General features: G+C 43.7%; 2 protein-coding genes across 5 annotated transcripts in view; one reads left to right on the forward strand and one right to left on the reverse strand.

Annotated features, from left to right (window-relative positions):
- The window catches only part of LOC117367630 (gastrula zinc finger protein XlCGF57.1-like), a 158799-nt gene that overhangs the window by 23474 nt on the left and 113358 nt on the right, over nucleotides 1-21967 (forward strand). The window lies entirely within an intron of this gene.
- LOC117367623 (zinc finger protein 84-like) overlaps nucleotides 1-21967 on the reverse strand; it is a 61014-nt gene that overhangs the window by 19828 nt on the left and 19219 nt on the right. For all 3 annotated transcript variants that reach the window (XM_033960365.1, XM_033960363.1, XM_033960364.1), the window contains exons 4-6: nucleotides 9210-9301; nucleotides 4742-4868; nucleotides 3835-3948 (exon numbers count right to left, since the gene is read on the reverse strand). In XM_033960365.1, coding sequence (XP_033816256.1) covers nucleotides 3835-3948; nucleotides 4742-4868; nucleotides 9210-9301 — 333 coding nt within the window. The remainder of the gene's footprint in view (nucleotides 1-3834; nucleotides 3949-4741; nucleotides 4869-9209; nucleotides 9302-21967) is intronic.

Here is a 21967-nt window from a genome sequence, read left to right on the forward strand (position 1 = left end):
TGCAATCTATCCCTGAAAACAGGCATGATCCCAGAGGACTGGAAGATAGCCAACGTTATGCCCATCTTTAAAAAGGGATCAAGAGGTGACCCGGGAAACTACAGACCTCGGTTCCGGGGAAAATGGCGGAAGCACTGATAAAAGAAAACATCGATGAACATTTTGAAAGAAACGAACTTCGGATAACCAGCCAACATGGTTTCTGCAAGGGGAGATCGTGCCTAACGAACTTATTGCACTTCTTCGAAGGAATTAACAAACGGATGGACAAAGGAGACCCCATAGACATCATATATCTAGATTTCCAAAAAGCCTTTGACAAGGTGCCCCATGAACGCCTACTCTGGAAACTGAAGAACCATGGGGTGGAAGGAGACGTACATAGATGGATCAGAAACTGGTTGGAGGGTAGAAAACAAAGGGTAGGAGTGAAGGGCCACTACTCGGACTGGAGGAGGGTCACGAGTGGGTCCCGCAGGGCTCGGTGCTCGGGCTGCTGCTATTTAATATATTCATAAATGATCTAGAAACAGGGACGAAGTGCGAATAATAAAATTTGCAGACGACACCAAACTATTTAGTGGAGCTCGGACTAAAGAGGACTGCGAAGAATTGCAAAGGGACTTGAACAAACTAGGGATATTGGGTGACGAGATGGCAGATGAAGTTCAACGTTGAGAAATGTAAAGTATTACATGTGGGAAACAGAAACCCGAGGTACAACTATACGATGGGAGGGATGTTATTAAATGAGAGTACCCAAGAAAGGGACTTGGGGGTAATGGTGGACATGACAATGAAGCCGACGGCACAGTGCGCAGCGGCCGCTAAGAAGGCAAACAGAATGCTAGGCATAATCAAGAAGGGTATTACAACCAGAACGAAAGAAGTTATCCTGCCATTGTATCAGGCGATGGTGCGTCCGCATCTGGAGTACTGCGTCCAATATTGATCGCCGTACCTTAAGAAGGACATGGTGTTACTCGAGAGGGTTCAGAGGATAAAGGGGATGGAAAACCTTTCATACGCTGAGAGATTGGAGAAACTGGGTCTCTTTTCCCTGGAGAAGAGGAGACTTAGAGAGGATATGATAGAGACTTACAAGATCATGAAGGGCATAGAGAGAGTAGAGAGGGACAGATTCTTCAAATTTTCAAAAACTACAAGAACGAGAGGGCATTTGGAAAAGTTGAAAGGGGACAGATTCAAAACAAATGCTAGGAAGTTCTTTTTTACCCAGCGTGTGGTGGACACCTGGAATGCGCTTCCAGAGGGCGTAATAGGGCAGAGTACGGTACTGGGGTTTAAGAAAGGATTGGACAATTTCCTGCTGGAAAAAGGGATAGAGGGGTATAGATAGAGGGCTACTGCACAGGTCCTGGACCTGTTGGGCCACCGCGTGGGCGGACTGCTGGGCACGATGGACCTCTGGTCTGACCCAGTGGAGGCATTGCTTATGTTCTCATGTATTCGTCATAGTCTGTGTAGGAGCGTTTACTATTTACAACAATGACTCTAGTTCTTACTGATCTTTGTGTCTCTGATTCTCATATCTTCTTTACCCCACCCCCTCTTTCTCATCTCCTGTGCTTTCATGCCCTCTATCTATCCTTTCCGCCTTTCTTCTACCCTCTGATAATAATAATAATTTATTTTTCTATACCGCCTAACCAGCAGTTCATAGTGATTTACACAATAGGTACTCAGCATACAATATGATAATAATATCATACATAATAAAATTCTAAGTAACTAATACAAGCATTATAACTAATGAATTAAAAAAACCACAATATAAACTAAAATAAGTAAAGATAAAAAGATTATAAGTACATGATAATTACATGATAATATGAAAATAAATAATGTATATTATATTGTTTAAATAAGTGGGTTTTAAGATCTTTTCGAAATTGATAGTAAGTACGAAATGGAGAAACAAGAAGATTCAAACATGAATTCATTAATCCTACGGTCCTATCCCAAAAAAATTTGTAACGACATGCATTTGCTGAAGGAAAATAAAACCCACCGTGTGGTGGAGGCACGGCCCGAAGGCTTGGAGGGCTTCGTCGGGGCTGTAAGCATGGGACTTCCGCCATGCGTCGCCGTTGTCCCCGAGGTTGGTTTCTTCGCTGGTACAGAACCTGAAGAGGGAAGAGGGGACTTACCCGGAGCCGAGGCTTTCTGTTGTCCCGAGGATTTCGGAGTCGAGTCTCGAGGCAATGCCGAGGTATTCGGGGCCGAGGTCAAGGCCGGGGCCCACCTCGAGGCCGAGGTAGAGGGTTGGTCTGGGGTGAAAAGATCCGCTATGCGGGCTTTCCTTCGACGGAGGGCCCGGTTCTGGAAAGTAGCGCACTGGGGACAGGAGTCGGTTGGATGAGCGGCCCCCAGGCAGAGGATGCACCGGCGATGCGGGTCTGTGATGGAAAGAAGCCGCTCGCACCGGGGAGCACTTTTTAAAGCCTGTCAAAGGCCGGGACATAGAATCAAAAGTGGCCGCGGCTCGAGTAGCCACGCGGCCACGGGGACCTGGAAGCCTCCGGGTCGGTCAAACGAAGCAGGAATCAAGTTGAAGATGAAAAAATTTCGCGCACAGCGACTTAAACGATGAAAAACAAGAAAAATTGCGGTGCTAGAAGGCAGTTGGGGCAGAGCCTGAAAAAACACGACTTCTAGGCTCAGCGGAAAATTTTGAACTGGAGACCACGAGGGGATGCGCCCCCTAGTGGAGCAGGAAGGCACGCATGCGTGGAGCAGCAGAGCAAACTTAAATCTTCAATCAAGTTTGCTTGAAAATGCTTCTGCATCGGGGCTCCGTAGATGACGTCACCCACATGTGAGAATATCATGCCTGCTTGTCCTGGGATAACTACGAATATTTTTCTTAGAAGTCAAAAACATCTAAAATGAGAAACAAGGTAAGCCAAATAAAACTTTAAAACAAATGCATCCAAATTTAACACCCTAGCCTCAAATGGTAGCCAGTGAAGCTTTTGATCATATACACTGATATGATTGTGTTTTTTCAGATTAAAAATCAAAGGAATAGCTGAATTTTGTATGATTTTTGGTCGGCTAGTAGTTGTTTTATACAATCCCAGATAAATAACATTACAATAATCCAATATTGAAAGGACTGAAGATTGAACTAGGATTTTAAATGATATAAAATCAAAATATTTCCTAATAGTACGCAGTTTCCGGAGGACAATAAAACATCTCTTAACCAGAGAATCTGTATAGGCCTTAAAAGATAAGGACCGATCTAAAATAACCCCTAAAATTTTCAGCGTAGGAGATGAACACATAACTTCTGTCCCTAAAGAATTTGTTTTTGTAACCTCCACTTCTATCATAGAAACATAGAAACATAGAAAAAAGCGGCAGAAAAGGGCTATAGCCCACCAAGTCTGCCCATTCCAAGTATCCTCCCCCCCTGAGTTTACTCCCTTAAAGATCCCACGTGAGTATCCCATTTTCTCTTAAAATCCGTCACGCTGCTGGCCTTTATCACCAGGAGTGGGAGTCTGTTCCAATGATCCACAACTCTCTCGGTGAAGAAATACTTCCTGAAGTCGCCATGAAACTTCCCTCCCCTGATTTTTAGCGGATGCCCTCTGGTGGTCGAGGGTCCCGTAGTGGTATTGTAAACTCCTTCATACTCGCGTACTAGCAGTACATCAAATGTAATAAATGCAATCCAAGACAAGCTTTTGAGCATCAGGGCCTAAATTAGAACATCCATTTTAAGCCTCCAAATGTTTGATGCAAATGACCCATCTCCTGCGATCTGAAAATGCAGAGCCCTTTAAATATAAAACATCTACTTACTGTCCGGGGGGTCATTTGAGTTTTCTTTTCCTTCCCACCCAAAGTTTTCAGCGAAATATTTCTCATCTTTCTTTTTAATCTTGAATATAACGTCAGGATTAACAATTGAACAACCTGTTGAAGAAGTAGGAAAATGTGACATTTAATTTTTTATATAGTGTGTCCCTCCGGAGAAGTGCCATCTGTTTTCTAATCTGAAGTGGCAGTGTGCGAGCGTGTACACGGAGGTGTATTTGCCTGAAAAAAAACCTAGAAAGAAGAGGCAGCCGTGGCCTGCCACTTGATTTATATTAAACACTGGAAGTTTTCTGGTACAGTCATTTCTATTCATTAATCTCCTAGGTCAGGGGTGTCCAATGTCGGTCCTCGAGGGCCGCAGTCCAGTCGGGTTTTCAGGATTTCCCCAATGAATATGCATGAGATCTGTTTGCATGCACTGCTTTCATTGTATGCTAATAGATCTCAGGCATATTCATTGGGGAAATCCTGAAAACCCGACTGGATTGCGGCCCTCGAGGACCGACATTGGACACCCCTGTCCTAGGTGAACGTTTCACAATTGCCAAACTTCTCTGTGATACCTGGCTACCATCTGAAAGAGATAAACATTGTACAGTATAGTTGACCGAGTGTTTAATGACGTGTCACATCATTACACAGAAGTAGTAGATCTCACAAGAAATCTGAAAGATAAATTCTCCTTCCGTGCCAAATTTTTATTGTATCGGAAGAGAGAAAGATGGCGCCTGGTCTTGTACGAAGCCTCTACCTTAGGGTAAATATTCTATGTCACATCAGAGAACGGCATCTTTTGCATCAGAAGGGACCTGCAACCTGTGATTTTTTTTTTTCAGCTCTGATAAAATAAAAAAAAACACTCATTCCAAAATAGAGAAGGCATATTTACCTTGAATTATGAGGATGTCATGAATCTCCTCGATGACCTTCTTAAACAGCTCTTTCTGCCATTCTCCGACAATGTCCCACTCCACTTCCAAGAAATAAGCGGCAACATCCTTGAATGTGACTGATGCCTGGAACAGCAGTGGAACACCCTCAGCCACCGTTTCAATATCAGGGGGTGAAATCCCAGGGCTGCTCCCTTTGACCATCCCCATCAGCCAATCCTCCATCGCTCCAAGTACAAAATACAAATAAACTTAACCCAGATAAGACAACATGTTTTCTTGCATCCCAGTCTGATATGATCAATGAGGACTCAATACATTTAAATGACACTATTTATTCCATCTTGCCGACTATAAAAATCTTGGGAGTCTACTTTGATCGTAAACTGTCTTTCGATTTCCATATTACTTCTCTGGTTTAAAAAAATCTCACTTCCTATTGTGGAAATTAAGAACCATTAAGCCATACTTTGATTTTCGCTCATTCAAATTGCTGGTATAGTCCCCTCATTCTCAGTACGTTGGATCATTGTAATATTCTCTGTCTGTCGATGTCTAAGAAAAATCTTAAAAGGCTGGAGATCATTCAAAATGCTCCAGTATGACTGATTTTCGGATTGAAAAGATCAGATCACGCGTCACAGTATTCTTATAGACTGCATTGGTCGACAATAGAAGCTAGAATAGTTTTCCAAATTTGGCTGTGCATGTTTTAAGGCCTTGAATGGACTTTTACCCAGCTATCTTTTAGATTGCTTCAATTTTGTTCCTAGAAAACGCTTGATATGACTTTTTGATTTTACATCTGTAAAGAGATGTGTTTACAAACGATTTCTTAGTAAAATTTTGGCATATTTGGCAGCTATGTGGGACTTTCATATCAATCGCAACCTCTTATCTAATCTTTAGAAAATCGTTAAACCCCCACTTGTTTGGTAAATATTTTAATTAATTTATTCTGATCATATTACATGTGGTTAGTACCTCTTAATAATAATAATAATAATAAATTTATTTTTCTATACCGCCATAGTCAAACTGACTTCTAGGTGGACCACATAGAAAGAAGGCGGGACAATCAGCAAATTACACAATGCAAGAAGAAGGAAGTTACATAAATGATCTAGAAACAGGGACGAAGTGTGAGATAATAAAATTTGCAGATGACACCAAACTATTTAGGGGAGCTCGGACTAAAGAGGACTGTGAGGAATTGCAAAGAGACTTGAACAAACTAGGGAAATGGGCGACAAAATGGCAAATGAAGTTCAACGTTGAGAAATGTAAAGTATTGCATGTGGGAAGCAGAAACCCGAGGTACAACTATACGATGGGAGGGATGTTATTGAATGAGAGTACCCAAGAGAGGGACTTGGGGATAATGGTGGACAGGTCAATGAAGCCGACGGCACAGTGCGCAGCAGCTGCTAAGAGAGCGAATAGAATGCTAGGTATAATCAAGAAGGGTATTACAACCAGGACAAAAGAAGTTATCCTGCCGCTGTATCGGGCGATGGTGCGCCCACACCTGGAATACTGTGTCCAGTTTTGGTCGCCATACCTTAAGAAGGATATGGCGTTACTCGAGAGAGTTCAGAGAAGAGCGACACGTCTGATAAAAGGGATGGAAAACCTTTCATACGCTGAGAGATTGGAGAAACTGGGTCTCTTTTCCCTGGAGAAGAGGAGACTTAGAGGGGATATGATAGAGACTTATAAGATCATGAGGGGCATAGAGAGAGTAGAGAGGGACAGATTCTTCAAACTTTCAAAAAATAAAAGAACAAGAGGGCATTCGGAAAAGTTGAAAGGGGACAGATTAAATACGAATGCCAGGAAGTTCTTCTTTACCCAACGTGTGGTGGACACTTGGAATGCGCTTCCGGAGGACGTTATAGGGCAGAATACAGTACTGGGATTTAAGAGAGGATTGGACATTTTCCTGCTGGAAAAGGGAATAGAAGGGTATAAATAGAGGATTACTACTCAGGTCCTGGACCTGTTGGGCCGCCGCGTGAGCGGACTGCTGGGCAAGATGGACCTCAGGTCTGACCCAGCAGAGGCATTGCTTATGTTCTTATGTTCTTAATAATTAGGGAAGCATCGGGAAGGGATACATGAGAGAAAGAAATGACCTAATACATTGGGGTAATAAAGGGAAGAATATCTGAGAGAAGTCATCTGATTAGGCAAGGAATTTGTCAAATAGAGCGGTTTTAATTGATTTTCAGAATGTGTTGTAGGTCTGTCTGGCTTTCTTTATGTGGTTTCCCAGCCAGGACTGCTGTCTGTTTGCTTGGAACGTGAAGGTTCTGTCTAGGAAGGATTTGTATTTGCAGCCTGTGATCTTTGGGTATGCAAAGATGTTTTTGTTTCTGGTGGTACGTGTGGGGTTGTGCAGAGTGAAGTGTGTTTGTAGATAGGAAGGTGCTAGGCCCCAGACTTGTTTGTAACAGATACACGTTAACCGCACTGAACCGCAAGATAGCTGCTGTATATAAGAATTTATGTAATGTAAGTGCCTGTATACAGTATAATCTCATTATAACGGACTTCCCTGGGCTGCATTGGCCGGAAAAAATGTTTCTGGGGCCGCGCAAACGCCGCAGCAAGACCGAGGAGGAAGCCAGCAAGATGGTAAACACCCGGGGGGCAGCAGAGGAAAACCCTGCATCGCCCTCAATCGGGGCTGCCCAAAATACTTCACGGGGCCGCAGGTTGGACACCCCTGCTCTAAAGCATTATGTCGCCCTGTACTGGAAAGAAAAATAATCTGTCATTTTCTTCTGGGCTGCATTTTGATACTATATCACTGGCACGCCGCGCACCTTGTAGGCAGAGCCTGCATGTCCGTTATAGCTGAACAAAACTATAGCTAAAAGCAGCTCTGGGGACCAAATTGGTTGTCCGTTTTATGCGGTACTTTTTTGCATGTTCATAAAGGCGCACGGCCGGGACCAGCGGATCTCGTCCGCTATAAACGATATTCCGTTATAACGAGATTATACCGTAAACTAGTCTTTAAGCCCGTTACATTAACGGGTGCTAGAATAGATGTGTCTGTGTGTTTCTTTCTCTCTCTCTCCTTGGCCGCTGTCTGTGTCCTTCTGTCTTTCCCCCTCTCCCGAGCAAAGCTGTCTGCCCCCAGCACACACCTCCCCCCAAAGCAGCCCCCTTTCTCTCTCCCTATCTCTCCACGGCCCCTTCTGTATCCCTCCAGCACACACCTCCCCCCAAAGCAGCCCCCTTTCTCTCTCCCTATCTCTCCATGGCCCCATCTGTATCCCTCCAGCACACCCCTCCCCCCAAAGCAGCCCCCTTACCCTCTTCCCCTGGCCCCCTGTATTGATCCCCTTCTTACCCTCCCTCCATCCCGGCGTCTTCTGGCCTGCTCCTCTTCAAAGTAGCCTGCGATCGTGGTGGCTGGCTTTAGCGAACCTCGCAGGCCGTTCTCCAACTTGGTAGCACATTCCCTCTGACACGATCCCGTGCGTCAGAGGGAACGTGCTACTGAGGTTGGAGGGCGGCCTGAGAGGTTCTTTAAAGCTGGCCACGATCGCAGGCTGCTCTGATGAGGAGGATCAGCGGCAGCGGCGAGCGAGGGCGGGAGGTGTGTTCCCTGCCGAGGACGCGGGCAGGGAGAGAGCTTACCTGCGCTTCCGGTTGGTGAGTGAGGGCGGGAGGAGGGGAGGGGCCAGAATGTTCCCTGCCGCCGGGTTCTAAAATGGAACACGGCCACGGATCACACACCACAGCGGCAGGGATCACGCTGTTTTAACAGCGCATGCGCCGGTAAGCTTTTATTATATAGGATATAAACCGCCTGCATCTACTATTAAAGGGGGAGGCATAGGTAAGATAAGAGACAGCGCTCCATCCCTCACAAATGCCAGGTCCAGGTTCCCCAGGGGACCACAAATTCTTCATAGAACATAGTAGGGATCTTTTCCAGATAAGCCCCGCCAAAAAGTTAACCCCCGCCACCCAAAAAAAATTATAAAAAAGAGGCGCGATCCGTAGAAAGTAAAGTGGGGGGGGGTTCCCCCCCACGCCCCCCCGTCGGAGCCCTTAAAAAAATGGTCGACAGTTTATCCTATTTTTTTATAATGTTAAGTTTCATATCCTCTTTTTTATAATCTTTTTTGGGTGCTCTGACAGGGGGGTGTGGGGGGGCACCCCCCCCCCCACTTTACTTTATACACATCGCGCCGCGTTGTGGGGCTGTTGTGCTGAGAACGTCACTGGTTAAGGTTGCTTGCGCTGGCAAAAGGTGGTGGGGCTTATCTGGAAAAGATCCCATAGTAGAAGCCATCTCCCCCACCCCTACAAGCAGGTTAATTTTTTTTCTTCCATCCCCAATTAGTTATTGCTTCTGTCTACAACAGACAAGCCAGGAAAGAGAAGGGATGTCCAGAAGAGATGCACAACTACAGGGAAATTGTACTTTCAAGGTGCAGAATTTCTTACCTGATCATGCACTAGAGCCGACATTTCCCTGCTGTTTCCCCCTCTGAATTCTGCAGCTGTTGGGATGGATTCAGGCCCCAGATTTAGTCTTCCTACAAGATCAATAAAAAGAGGAGGCTGGGATCATCACCCTAGAGGCCACCCATCAATTCCTTCCTCTCCCTCCGAAGATCTGGGACTGGGGCTTTCCAGCTCCAGAGACAGAACATTTCGGCTTTTGTGCAGACCCTTTCCCTTTTTCCCAGCCCTGCAGACTCTAAAGGAAGAGACAGCAGCAAGAGCATGCGCCCTGCTCTTCACCCGCCCACCTGCTGACATCATCCTGGGGCGCCCTGCCTCCTTAAGGTGGATCTATAGAAATAGCAAATAAAGGTTTTATTTTCCCACTTATTTATTCAGTTTAGATATACAGTCAAACCTTGGTTTTGCAAGCAGAATTCGTTCCGGAAGCATGCTTGTAATCCAAAGCACTCGTATATCAAAGCGAATTTCCCCATAGGAAATAATGGAAACTCAGACGATTCGTTCCACAACTCAGAAACTTTAATATAAAATACTGTATGTACTTGTATTGCAAGACCTCGTTCATTTAGAAACGGTCACCACACTCCTGCAGCGCTAGAGAGAGAAGAACCATCGGCTGAGATGTGATGAGGTGTATACTGTATGTACTCGTATTGCAAGACCTCGCTCATTTAGAACAGTCGGTACGCTCCCTCAGCGTCAGAGAGAGAAGAACCATCAGCTCAGTTGTGATGATGTGACGCGTGTATACTGTATGTACTTGTATTGCAAGACCTCGCTCATTTAGAACAGTCACTACACTCTTGCAGCGTCAAGAGAGAGAGAAGAACCATCGGCTCAGCTGTGATGTGTGTATACTGTATGTACTCATATTTCAAGACCTCGCTCATTTAGAACAGTCGGTACGCTCCCTCAGCATCAGAGAGAGAAGAACCATCGGCTCAGCTGTGATGTGTGTATACTGTATGTACTCGTATTGCAAGACCTCACTCATTTAGAACAGTCGGTACGCTCCCTCAGCATCAGAGAGAGAAGAACCATCGGCTCAGCTGTGATGTGTGTATACTGTATGTACTCATATTTCAAGACCTCGCTCATTTAGAACAGTCGGTACGCTCCCTCAGCATCAGAGAGAGAAGAACCATCGGCTCAGCTGTGATGTGTGTATACTGTATGTACTCGTATTGCAAGACCTCACTCATTTAGAACAGTCGGTACGCTCCCTCAGCATCAGAGAGAGAAGAACCATCGGCTCAGCTGTGATGTGTGTATACTGTATGTACTCATATTTCAAGACCTCGCTCATTTAGAACAGTCGGTACGCTCCCTCAGCATCAGAGAGAGAAGAACCATCGGCTCAGCTGTGATGATGTGATGCGTGTATACTGTATGTACTTGTATTGCAAGACTTAGCTCATTTAGAACAGTCCCTACACTCTTGCAGCGTCAGAGAGAGAAGAACCATCGGCTCAGTTGTGATGTGTGTATACTGTATGTACTTGTATTGCAAGACATTGCTTGTATATCAAGTAAAAATTTAATCAAATGTTTTGCTTGTCTTGCAAATCACTCGCAAACCAAGTTACTTGCAATCCAAGGTTTTACTGTACTTTAAAATTTACTACAGAGCTATCACTGAGTCTTAAGGGGCTGTTACTGATTTTTGATACCATTGCTAGACAATACAATGAAATCTTCTGCCCAATGTGCATTATCGATGTGGGCCGGCTTAGCAAATGCCCCGCAGCTGGCGTCCCGGCAGCGTAGGAGAAAGTCAGCCAGCGTCGGAGATCGGGACAGGAAATCAGCTGAGGCAGGCACTGCGCATGCGTGGGCACACCACGGATCAGGGCCGCACGGAGATTGAAGTGCGCTTGCGCGCTTAGGGTTTTATTATAGCAGATATATATATATTTTTTTTTTTTTTTTAAATTGTATTTTTGTAAACCGCTTGGACCAGTAAAATGAACGAGTGGTATAACAAGATTAATAGACCATAAACTGTCCTACATTAAGAGCGTCTGACAATTATGTACTTGCATCAACAAACCTCCACAGAGGTCTACATTTAATTTCCCCAGGCCAGTCCAGCGAAAAGCGCGCGAGACAATGCTCGTACACAAACCCACCCAATCACGCGCAGGACATCAGCATGCTGGATTTCAACACTATTTTAAAGCGCTCTGAGGGGGGGGTACTTAGAAATATAGGCGTTCCCATTGGGGATGGGATGAAACACCCCCCCATTACAGAGGAAACAGTAATTTTTCTCTAAGAAACAGAGGAGTTCCTCCCCCCCCACACACACACCCTCACAGCGCTTTAAAATACTGTTGAAATCCAGCGCGCTGACGTCCTGCGTGCGATTGTCTGGCTGGGTTTATCCGCGCGCGATTGTCTCACATAGTTTCATCTATGAGCCATATTAGTTCCAAGGAAGCATGATTAGCTCATAAGAACACAAGAACATAAGAAACACCTTCACCGGATCAGACCGAGGTCCATCTAGTCCGGCGATCCGCACACGCGGCGGCCCATTTAGGTACTCCTTTTTGGAGACCCGAATTTACAAGAAGGTGTGCATCCAACTTGCGCTTGAATCCCAGTACAGTAGTCTCCTCCACAACCTCCTCCGGGAGTGCATTCCAAGCACCCACCACGCGTTGTGTGAAACAGAACTTCCTGACATTTGTCCTGAATCTGCTGCCTCTAGTCCGTGTCACATCCGAAAATGTTAGCAATGCTGCTTCTTGGTCTATTTTATCAAATCCTTTTAATATTTTAAAAGTCTCTATCAAATCCCCTCTCAGTCTTCTCTTCTCGAGGGTAAACAGTCCCAGTTTCCTAAGTCGATCTTTGTAGCTCAAATGCTCCATTCCTTTGACAAGTTTTGTGGCTCGCCTCTGCACTTTCTCCAACAGTTATATCCCTCTTGAGGTATGGAGACCAGTGTTGGACACAATATTCTAAGTGCGGTCTGACCATTGTTCTATAAAGTGGCATTATGACATCTTCCAATCTACTCGTGATCCCCTTCTTAATTATGCCTAACATCCTGTTTGCTTTCTTCGCCACTGCTGCACATTGTACCGATGGCTTTAGGGTACAGTCAATCAGCACCCCCAAATCCCTTTCTTGTTCGCATATTGCTAACTTCATCCCCGACAACTTATATTCATGTCCTTTGTTTTTCTTTCCTAGATGCATCACCTTGCATTTGTTTATGTTAAAGTTCATCTGCCACTTTGTTGTCCGCGTTTCCAACTGGTTCAGATCTTTCTGGAGGTCCTCGCAGTCCCTTTGAGTGCCAACCGCCCGACATAGTTTTGTATCATCAGCAAACTTTATTATATTGCATGTTGTTTCCTCTTCCAGGTCGTTTATGAAAATGTTGAACAAGATAGGTCCAAGAACCGAGCCCTGGTATAACAGCTTTCCACCTGGTGAATCACCAGACCATCGGCCATCCACGGGTGAATTACACACCCGAGAACAGCAAGTATAGCCTCGCTCCCCAGGGTGAGTCTGTCTCTAAATATCAGCCACTCCAGCAGTGGGACAGTGTAGCCGAAGCTGGACAGACTTCTTCATGCCATGTGCTCCAAGAAGGATCAGGAGCAATTATGCATATTTTACACCACATTCAGATTGTCTGAGTACAGGTCTTATCTTGGGGGGGGGAGGGCAGTCACGTAGTAATGGGAGGACGGTCTGCCCTAGGCGCCATGTTGGTGAGGGGCGCTGGCATCCCTCCTCCTTTCGCCCCTTGCGCGCCCTCTTCCCTTCTCCCATACCTCTTACAACTTTAGCGTGCTCCTCGCAACCGCGTCATCTCTCCCGCTGATGTTCCTTCCGGGTGCCGCACGTAGGAAGCGACAACGGCGGGAGGACAGGGTCGCGACGACCATATTGACATTCTTGCTGCTGATGGCGGTGAACAACTAGAGCAGTGGTTCCCAATCACCAAGATTCGTGGGCCATTGGAAAGTATTGTAATGAATAGGCATCATTTTTCTTCCTTTTTTAGATTTATTATATGCACACTCAGGGGGGAGGGAGGATTTAGGGAGGAAATTTTATAATTATGTTTATAATAATAGTATAATATATTTTATATAGAATAAATGATGAAGGGTGGGTGGGTAGGGTTTTTGTCTTTGTTGGTCTATTAGATTATATGTGTTAGATTTTAAGTGTTATATTGGAATCAATTTATGATATATTGATGTGCCCTTGTTTGATTTTAAAATGAATAAAGAATTGGGGGGGGGGGGGAAAAAAAAGAATCACCAAACAGCAAGTATAAACTTATGGAGGTGATGATCCCATGTCAAGAGGTCAGTAAAGTATAGAACACACAGATTTCAATAGTTAAGTGAAGATGCTTAACCTCCCTGTCCCCAGCCAGTGTTGTTCAAAGTACTTATGTAAAAATACATGTATTATTTAATACTTAAGTAAAGGTACACTGAAGAGAGCATTTAAAAAATTGATTAAAAAAGTTATTGCCTAATATACCCTACGTCCGTCCGTCCCCCCGTTGCTAGAGGATGTGGTAAGAACGGATAGCGTAGCTGGTTTTAAGAAAGGTTTGGACAAGTTCCTGGAGGAAAAGTCCATAGCCTGTTATTGAGGAAGACACTGCTTGCCCCGTATTGATAGCATGGAATATTGCTACACCTTGGGTTTTAGCCACCGTGAGAACGGGCTACTGGGCTTGATGGACCATTGGTCTGACCCAGTACGGCTGTTCTTATGTTCACATTATCTCCCCTTTTACTAAGCTGCGATAGAGGTTTCTACCACGGCTCGGAGCACTAAATGCTCCAACGCTCATAGAATTCCTGAGAGCATCGGACAGTGTCGGAGCATTTAGTGGTCTGGGGGTGTCAGGTCAAAAGCACGCCGGGACAAAGGCGCGCGCAACCAATTGATCGCAGTGCGGAGGCGCGCGCCGAAGAAAATGACATTTTTTAGGGGCTCCGACGGGGGGTTTTGTTGGGGAGCCCCCCCCCAATTTACTTAATAGAGATTGCGCCGCGTTGTGGGGGGCGTGGGGGGTTGTAACCCCCCACATTTTACTGAAAACTTCACTTTTTCCCTGTTTTTAGGGAAAAAATTAAGTTTATAGTAAAATGTGGAGGGTTACAACCCCCCAAGCCCCCCACAACGCCGGCGTGATCTCTATTAAGTAAATTGGGGGGGCTCCCCAACAAAACCCCCCATCAGAGCCCCTAAAAACTGTAATTTTCTTCGGCGCGCGCCTCCATCTTGCGATCAGTTGTCGGCGCGCGTCTTTGTCTTTCGCCGAGTTGTCTATGAACCGGTCTGGGCCATGGTAGAATTCTCTACTGCACCTACGTAAATGGGGGGATAATATATTTTGAGCAAAAAGTAAAAGTATTGTATCTACAATGAAAGCAACTATTGTTAATGGTTTTTTTTATCTCAACAGCTTTATTGCTCTACAATTCAATCCACTTTGCTTTTAGTACAACGAAATTTTGAAAATGAGTCGCTCACGCAAAGCATGCTTGCGAGTCACTATTAAACCAGCACAGCTAAAAAGGCGTTCGACAGAAACTAGACTGCTCAGACTGAGTAAAAGGTTCAGGCTTCTGACTGGGTCTTCAGAGATTGATCAAGGGAATCTCTCCATCTGAAACACTTCCATAGAATGAAAAATACTTTTGCCATCATCATTGTCGTTATCATCTTCGCTATCATAATCTTGCTGGCAATTACAGGGACTTTCAGAAAGCTGGAATCATTGTTGATGTTCTAACAATTTTTCATTTGATGGCACAATATCTTCAAGAATGTCAAGTTTGTGGGACCCCTTCAGTCTTAGGGCCAGACCACCAATCCAGAAGACAGTCGCCCCAATGTAAAATTTTCCTTGGAATGACCAGCAGTCTGTTTTGGAGAGACAAGTCTGTTCACCAAAAATTTCTACCAGCTTCAGCTTCATGTCCACTTCAAAGTAGAGAGTTGCACGAGGACAGAAATCCCACTCATCCCCGCCAGGATCCTCTCCATCCCCACCCATCCCCGTCAGGATCCTCTCCGTCCCCACCCTAGTCCCGCCTGGATCCTCTCCGTCCCCACCCGTCGCCATCAGGATCCTCTCCGTCCCCACTCATCCCCGCAAGGAATTACCTCCATCCCAGCCCGTCCCCATAAAAAGCAATTACTTCTGACAGGATCATCAATTCCAGTTTCTTTTGTGTCTGCACTGCTGTTTTCCTTGTGGAATCTCGTTGGTGGAACCCTTTTTTTGTTTTCTATTCAGGTAATTAACTTATAAACCCCCTCTTTTACTAAGGCTGACGTGTCCATTATATTATATGGATGAACCCTGCTTCCAAAGCCTTCCATCCCTTTGGGAGTCCTGTTGGCTAGAGGGGGGTCCCCGTGGGAGTCCCGTGAGTTAGGGGGGATTCCCACGATCCCCGTTTCCGTGCAGACCTCTACTGCAAAGTGACTCAACTCATCAGTGCTCTGCTTGGCTGGAGACCAGTAACCAGTTCAACATATGCAGGGAGTTCCACTGTCCTTGTAGGCTTTAGAAGATGACATGATCCATTGTTTGCATGATGAGATTTGCAATAGCAAAATCGCTGTTTTGCGGTTTTGAGGAATCGTCATTTACATCTTGCTTCTGGCTTTAACATTTTACTTTTAACTGTAAGCATCAAATGTAACTAGGTAAAAATAGTGACAATTGGTGAAATTATGACTTCAGTAAAAGTAAAAAAATGTTACCCTGTACTTCTTTACAAAAGTAACAAAATTTTACGTGCAATACACTTCTCCCTCCGTATTCGCTGTGATAGGGGATTAACAGAACCGCAAATACAGAAAAACAGTGAATAACTTTTTCATATGTTATTCGCTGTTTTCTATTAAAAACCTTCGTAAATATAGTGAAACCGTGAATAACATGGTGGGAGACCTAGTCTGTTCCTGAAGGAGAGGCAAAACACGGTGAAGAAAGTGCTGGGAATCGGCGATTTTCTCTGTAAACGCTTGGAATCAGCTATTTCTCTATGCAAGCTGATGTCATTTGGGGGGAGGAGCCAGCAAGCTAAAAACCCGTGAATAATCGAAACCGCGAATGCTGAAACCGCAAATACGGAGGGAGAAGTGTAATGTACATTTACTCAGTTACTATACACCCCTGAAACTGAATTTGAATTCAAGAAAGCTTGGGACAAGTAATACGATCTCTAAGGGAGAGGAAGGGATTGCAGATGACATGAATAGGCCGACTAGAGAAGCCATATTGGTTTTATCTGCCTTAATTTTTCTGTTTCTACTTATCAGATCTAAATGACTCTTCAGCGTTGGATCCAGTAATGTTACTGCTAGGTGGGTCTCAGAAACTCTAAAATAAATAAAAACAATACTCTTCAAGAAATCACTGAGACCCTCTTAACACATCAATTAAAACAATACTCTTCAAGAAATCACTGAGACCCTCTTAACACATCAATTACTTTCCATCATCCTGTCTTCCCCCCGCCCCACAGATACTACCAGTTCTTCTCAACTTCTCTTGAATTCACCAATGATCTTCTACTGTAACCCACCATCTATATCTCTTTTGTAATCCGCCTTCTCAACTTCACCAATGATCCTATATTGTAACCCACCATTTATAACTCTTTTGTAATCCGCCTTGAACCGCAAGGTAATGGCGGAATAGAAATCTCTAATGTAATGTAATGTAATCCACGGAAAGCTCTCCAAATGAAACTCCTCTGGAACTAACCCATTAACAATCTTAAAAATAACGCAACTGCATTCTGGATAATTGCAATCATACTTTCAACATTTTTTTTTTTTGGGGGGGGGGGGAATTCTATAAATAGCACTGAAACTTGGGCACCGAAAAAATTGGGGCTAATCTCTATTGTAAAAAGGGCACACCTTATATAGAAAAACATTTAGGTGTGAATTCCACGCTTAATAATTGGGAACTATATGCGTCTGCTGAAACCAGGTGCACTTAGGCCAAATTTTTGCTCGTTAATAAATTAAGTTGCATGTGCCCAAATTTCAGCACTTTGGATGTTATATATACAGTACAGACCCCGCCCCCCTTTTTTCATTAATTTTGAGAGTACTTTTTGGATTGAAGCTTTTATCACATTCCAAACACTTATATGGTTTCTCTCAGGGTCAATTTCTCCAAATCTAATCTAATCTTTGGTTTATATACCGGGTCATCTCCCAGTGGAGCTCGACTCGGTTCACATATAATTAAGACTAGAGTACATAGCAGAAAACATAGGAGAAGGAAGAACTAATTAAAAAGAAAAATAACTATAATATTATCATTTCGTTGAGGCTGTAGTTAAACCATTTAAAAATTGCGAGAACAACAAAGTTTTCAAGAATTTGCGAAATAATTGCAAAAAAGCCTAATGGAGTTGGGAAGTTCATTCCAGATCTCTACAAACTTGAAAACAAAAGATCGATTGAGCTTCCCAGAAGATTTAATTCCCTTAAAGGAAGGGAAGGCTAACTTATATCTTTGTGTGTCGCTCAAATGGCAAAATCTAAGGGTATTCCAACATAAGGGGACAAAAGGATCAAATATTCCTTAGAGAAGCTTTAAAATTATGCATGCGCATTTCAACTGGATCCTAAAGCGAACTGGGAGCCAGTGAAGCTTTATCAATAAGGGGGAACCATGATCATACTTTCGTTTCCCAAAAATAGGCTAGTTTTGTGCATTCCATTACAAGAATGAACCTCACTCCTAAGCCAGGGTATATCAAAGTATGATCTTGAACTGACTGTTATAGAACTTGCATCGTGCTAAAGAGAGCTTCCTTCTGGAGTTTGCAAGATGCAACATGTATAGACAATTTTTTCAGGCGAGTTAGAAATGCTTTATCATCAAGCCTGCGGCACCCCAAATGATAGAAAATATTTCTGTATTTTTCCGCCATGTTTCTTGCTCTAGAATTGCATTTTTCAGTACATGAAGATCTTCCGTTTCTACATATGATTCACAGAGCAATCATTTGGGACTGACAGCTCTACGATTAAAGCCATTCTGGTGTTTTTATCTTTTACTTATGTCCAGTTTTTTGCAACTAATTTAGTTGGTTGGAATGAGGATGTCCCAGGTTATTCATAACCTCTTTGTTTTCCACAATTCTCTTAGGGTCAAATTCCCAAAGCTTTTCTGATACAGTGACATTGTAATGTATAAAAATGTTCTGTCGTACCATTTTTTTCTATAATTGCTGTCTGTAATCAAAATTTCAAGGTTTTTTTTTCAAGTTTTTTATTCAAATTTGATTCAATCGCTTATCTAGATTACTAAGTGAGGAACAGTTTGATTAAAATTGGGTAGCATACAAATTTAAAAAAGAAAAATACAGACTAACTGGTACAAAAGGAGAGGAGGGGAAGAAATACAATTTTTAGAGAACAGGGAACATTTAAGGGAAGAACAATTAGGAGGGGATTGAATGAAGAGAAGTGAAGTATCTCTCGATAGCGTATTATAAATTATAGGCATCCTTAAGTTATAAAAACACTTCAGGTTGCCTTTGAAACGGTCTGAGCCGCAACTATCGATCTCTCATCCTTAGGTTTCACCACTGTATTTACTGTACAGGTGGATTCTCATTCAATGCGCTCCCGAGAGAGGTGGCAGAGAGGAAAACGGTGGCTGAGTTCAAAGAAGCGTGGGATGAACACAGAGGATCTAGAATAAGAAAATAATATTAAATATTGAACTAAGGCCAGTACTGGGCAGACTTGCACGGTCAGTGTCTGTATATGGCCGTTTGGGGGATGGGCTGGAGAGGGCTTCAATGGCTGGGAGGGTGTAGATGGGCTGGAGTAGGTTTTGAAGGAGATTTCGGCAGTTGGAACCCAAGCACAGCATCGGGTAGAGCTTTGGATTCTTGCCCAGAAATAGCTAAGAAGAAAAAATTTTAAATTGAATCAGATTGGGCAGACTGGATGGACCATTCGGTCTTTATCTGCCATCATCTACTATGTTACTATACTCTCCGCTCATCAGAAAGTCTGCCCAAGCTTAACAGTGGAACTTAATTCTGGATACTTCCTCTCAAACTTCAGTACCTTTTTCACATTTGGATCTGATGATACTGTTGAATAGGCCTGGAGGACTATGATGGCAGCTTTCTATATATAATGTATTCCTTATACTTATTGATCCCCTTAATTTGAAAAAAATAGACAGGGACAGATTTTTCAAATTAAGGGGATCAATAAGTACAAGGGGGCACTCAGAGAAATTGAAAGGGGAGAGGTTTAGAACAAACGCCAGGAAGTTCTTTTTCACACAGAGGGTGGTGGATACATGGAACACGCTACCGGAGGATGTGATAAACAGGAGCACGCTACAGGGGTTCAAAGAAGCTTTGGATAGGTACTTGGAAGACAAAGGGATTGAGGGGTACAGATAAGAGTAAAGGTAGATTATAGGGATGGGATTAGAGGTAAGTTACAAAATTAATCAGGGACCACTGTTCAGGCACTAGGCCTGATGGGTCGCCGTGGGAGCGGATCGCTGAGCAGGATGGACCTCTGGTCTGACTCAGCGGGGGCAACTTCTTATGTTCCTATAAGACCCATTCCTCCTCCCGCTCTAGGAATGTACAGTCTCAGCATACACCGATTCTTATACACCACCTCATGAGAGCTGAGAAGCTTTGTTCATACGTCCAACTTTTCATGGCAAAATCCATAATTCCAAAGATATACAAACGTACAGTTATCTTAAGCTGGTTAATGGCTTGCATGTAATTCTTTGATGTTAGGGAGCACTTTTCCTATAATATTCTTTGCTTGCTGGTCTTTTCTCTCAGTAATTTATGCTGGATTGTTGCTCCATTTTACAAATCCTCCATTTTACAAATCCTCCATTTTACAAATCCTCTTCCTGTTCAAGCTCCTTGATGGCACAATTATCAGAGAAATGTTTTCAGCTTTACTTAGCTTTTCTCCTAACAAAATTGCTTTAGCACATTCATCCAAGCCAAAAGCCATCCTGATATCATCTGAAAAGCTTTTGACTAAACGGAGATGTTGATTTGCTGGACTTGTACAGCTTTGAGTCTTCTACAAACAGCAGATGTGATATACCACCGTTGGGTCATTGCCAGTTCTAAGGTTAATCCAAAAAGTTAACAAATAAACTCAAAGGATTAAGTGCATAGAAAGCAACAGTGCTGAGTCTCCCTGAAAAATTCCTTGCTGGATCCTAAGATTAGGACGGAGGTTTACCATATTTCTGTGATGAGTGAAAGCAGTTAGCTTAGCAGGGCGGATAAGCCATTATTAAGATGGGCTTGGGAAAATCCACTGCCTATTTCTAGGATAAGCAACATAAAATATTTGGGATCAGGCTAGGTACTTGTGATCTGAGTTGACCACTGCTGGAAACAGGAGACTGGGCTCTATCCCAGTACGGCAACTCTTACGTTCAAGTATGGAACCTTTCATGAAGTCAAAGGTGACTTTTTTTGATTGAAGTTTTTGTTACATTCAGAAAACTTAGATGGATTTGTCCTCATGTAGATTCTTTAATGATTTCTGAAGTTATTTTTATTTATTGAATCTTTTATCACACTGAGAGTATTTATATGGTTTTTCTCCAGTACAGATTCTTTTATGTATTCTGAGACTATGGGGCTCATTTTCAAAAAAAGACAGACGTCCACAAGCATATACTGGCATTTCGACATCTTACTAGTCAAAACCTCCAAGCGGGCATTCTCAAAACTGACTTTCCAGATGTTAGTCTGGTTGTTTGCCTCCAGTGCATCTAAAATTGTTCGATTCCGCTTCTTATTTACATTTTAGGAAATCTTTAAAGACTTATTTCTATGTTAAATTTGTGAAATATGCTTGTGGTTCATTGTTTTTATTCAGCTTTATCTTGTTGTAAACTGCATGAATCTGCGAGGGGTTGTGGTATATAAATACATTTGTTAGAGGCATGTTTTGGGCAAGCTTAGGACTTGGACGCTCAGTAGGGATAATCAAACCTTTAACAAAACATCCAGGGCTTTGGGTTTTTTTTTAGACGTTTGGAGCTGGACCTGTTTTAAAAACGAATAAGGGTCAAAAAAGTGCCTAAACTGACTAGATAGGTGTCAGGTCAAAAGCGCGCCGGGACAAAGGCGCGTCCAGACAATTGAGCGCAGCGTGGGGGGTGCGCGCCGCACAAAATTACTGTTTTTAGGGCTCCGACGGGGGTGTGTGGGGGGAACCCCCTCCACACACACTTTACTTAATAGAGATCACGCCGCGTTGGGGGGGCGTTATGGGGGCTTGTAACCCCCCACATTTTACTGAAAACTTCACTTTTTCCCTGTCAGTAGAAGGAAGAAGGTGTTGATGCCCCTGTACAGGTCATTGGTGAGGCCCCACTTGGAGTATTGTGTTCAGTTTTGGAGACCGTATCTGGCGAAAGACGTAAGAAGACTTGAGGCGGTCCAGAGGAGGGCGACGAAAATGATAGGAGGCTTGCGCCAGAAGACGTATGAGGAGAGACTGGAAGCCCTGAATATGTATACCCTAGAGGAAAGGAGAGACAGGGGAGATATGATTCAGACGTTCAAATACTTAAAGAGTATTAACGTAGAACAAAATCTTTTCCAGAGAAAGGAAAATGGTAAAACCAGAGGACATAATTTGAGGTTGAGGGGTGGTAGATTCAGGGGCAATGTTAGGAAATT

Source organism: Geotrypetes seraphini, chromosome 10 (genome assembly GCF_902459505.1).
Source record: "Geotrypetes seraphini chromosome 10, aGeoSer1.1, whole genome shotgun sequence".
Classification (NCBI taxonomy): Eukaryota; Metazoa; Chordata; class Amphibia; order Gymnophiona; family Dermophiidae; genus Geotrypetes; species Geotrypetes seraphini.